Raw genomic sequence first — 1,863 nt, 5'->3', positions numbered from 1 at the left:
AAAAAAAAAAAAAAAAAAAAAAAGAAACAGAAAAAAAGGTTCAAGTTATGACCACATAGAAATTCAGCCAAGATCCAACTTGGTCCACCCCAATCACATTGCATAAAATTTAAAGTCATTCCTACCTTGATTTGACAATCTCTTTTTCATATATATCTTCAATAACCTGTTAACAAAAATATAAAAATGTAGTATCTCAACAACTTTTTTCAACCCTAAATTGACAGTTTTTAATGAGTGAGATTATATAAAATAAGTTGGTTTAGGAAAGCCATCAAATATTACTGCTATTGAAATAACAAGAGATTTTAAAAATAATCCTATTATATTTCTCAAGATGTGAAATTAACAGAAAGCAAAGTAGAAAAAATAAATAAGGTTGCAGTGAACCAAGATTGCACCACTGCTCTCCATCCAGCCTGGCGACAGGGCGAAACTCTGTCTCAAAATAAAAATAAAAATTAAAAAATTAAAAAAAAAGAACTCAGACTCTGGAATTGGAAGCCTGGTTCAACACATCTGCCTTCACTACTGACGGCTAGAACTCTTGGGCAAGTGTCTGACCTCTCTAAGGCTCAGTTTCCTTACCCACAAAACAGATCTAATAATACAAACTATCACACAGGGTTATTGCAAATAAAATAAGACACGGCATATAAACAATTAGTACAAATACTGGCACACAGTGAGCCTTCAGTAACAGTTATCAATAGCAGCAGTAGTAGTGCTAGCATAAATAACAGTAAAAAAAACTACTGTAAAATTATGAAGTGCTTTAACATGGTATAATATAATATTGTATGGTAACTATAATGTCTTTTTTTTTTTTTTTGAGATGGGGTCTCACTCTGCCACGGAGGCTGGAGTGTAGCAGTGCAATTAAGCTCATTGCAACCTCTGCCTTCCAGGCTCCAGTATCCTCCTACCTCAGCCTCCTAAGTAGCTGGGACCACATGCATACACTGCCATAACCAGCTAATTTTGTGTATTTTTGGTAGAAATAGGGTTTTACCATGTTGCCCAGGTCGGTCTTGAACCCCTGAGGTCAAGTGATCTGCTGCCTCAGCCTCCCAAAGTGCTGGGATTACAGGCATGAGCCATGGTGCCTAGCCTATAATATCTTTTAACTGCTCCAAGTATATTTGTGAAATAAGTGTTTGTAAGTGCTAAAGGGAAGGAGGTGATGAGGAAAACAAGTCTTGTTTAATCTAGATGAAATTCTCTGTTATTGTTTTCATCAAATTTCAAATTAAATAATAAAATAAAGATTACTGGTTGGCCAGGCGTGGTGGCTCAAGCCTGTAATCCCACCACTTTGGGAGGCCAAGGCGGGCAGATCACTTGAGGTCAGGAGTTTGAGACCAGCCTGGCCAACATGGCAAAACCCCATCTCTACTAAAAATACAAAAATTAGCAGGGCATGGTGGCGTGCGTCTGTAATCCCAGCCACTCAGAAGGCTGAGGCAGAAGAATCGCTTGAACCCAGGAGCCAGAGGCTGCAGTGAGCCAGGATCGTGCCATTCAGACTAGGTGAAAAGAGCAAGACTCCGTCTCAAAAAAAAAAAGATTTACTGGCAAAACAAATATATATTCGTAAGAATTTAAGTTCAAATAAGGAAAGAAATTTTGGGTAAAAATTTCAGTTTTACCAACAGTGCCTAAAGCATCACCATTAAATTTATAATGGCAGAGCTTAAGAGTCTTCATTACTTGTTGAATGGTATACAATATGTCAACATCTATTTCATTTAAAGACCTCACTCTCAGCCGGGCGCGTTGGCTCATGCCTGTAATCCCAGCACTTTGGGAGGCTGAGACGGGCGGATCACGAGGTCAGGAGATCGAGACCATCCTGGCTAACAC

At 38.6% G+C, this 1,863-nt stretch overlaps 1 protein-coding gene across 1 annotated transcript in view; it reads right to left on the bottom strand.

The window, feature by feature from the left end:
• The window catches only part of AQR (aquarius intron-binding spliceosomal factor), a 123,279-nt gene that overhangs the window by 116,282 nt on the left and 5,134 nt on the right, over positions 1-1,863 (bottom strand). Inside the window, exon 3 of the mRNA XM_011932722.1 lies at positions 126-166. Coding sequence (XP_011788112.1) covers positions 126-166 — 41 coding nt within the window. The remainder of the gene's footprint in view (positions 1-125; positions 167-1,863) is intronic.

This window comes from Colobus angolensis, unplaced genomic scaffold (genome assembly GCF_000951035.1).
Source record: "Colobus angolensis palliatus isolate OR3802 unplaced genomic scaffold, Cang.pa_1.0 Scaffold97, whole genome shotgun sequence".
NCBI classification, from domain to species: domain Eukaryota; kingdom Metazoa; phylum Chordata; class Mammalia; order Primates; family Cercopithecidae; genus Colobus; species Colobus angolensis.
The sequence above is the reverse complement of the archived record's forward strand: the minus strand, read 5'-3'. Positions and strand labels throughout refer to the sequence as shown.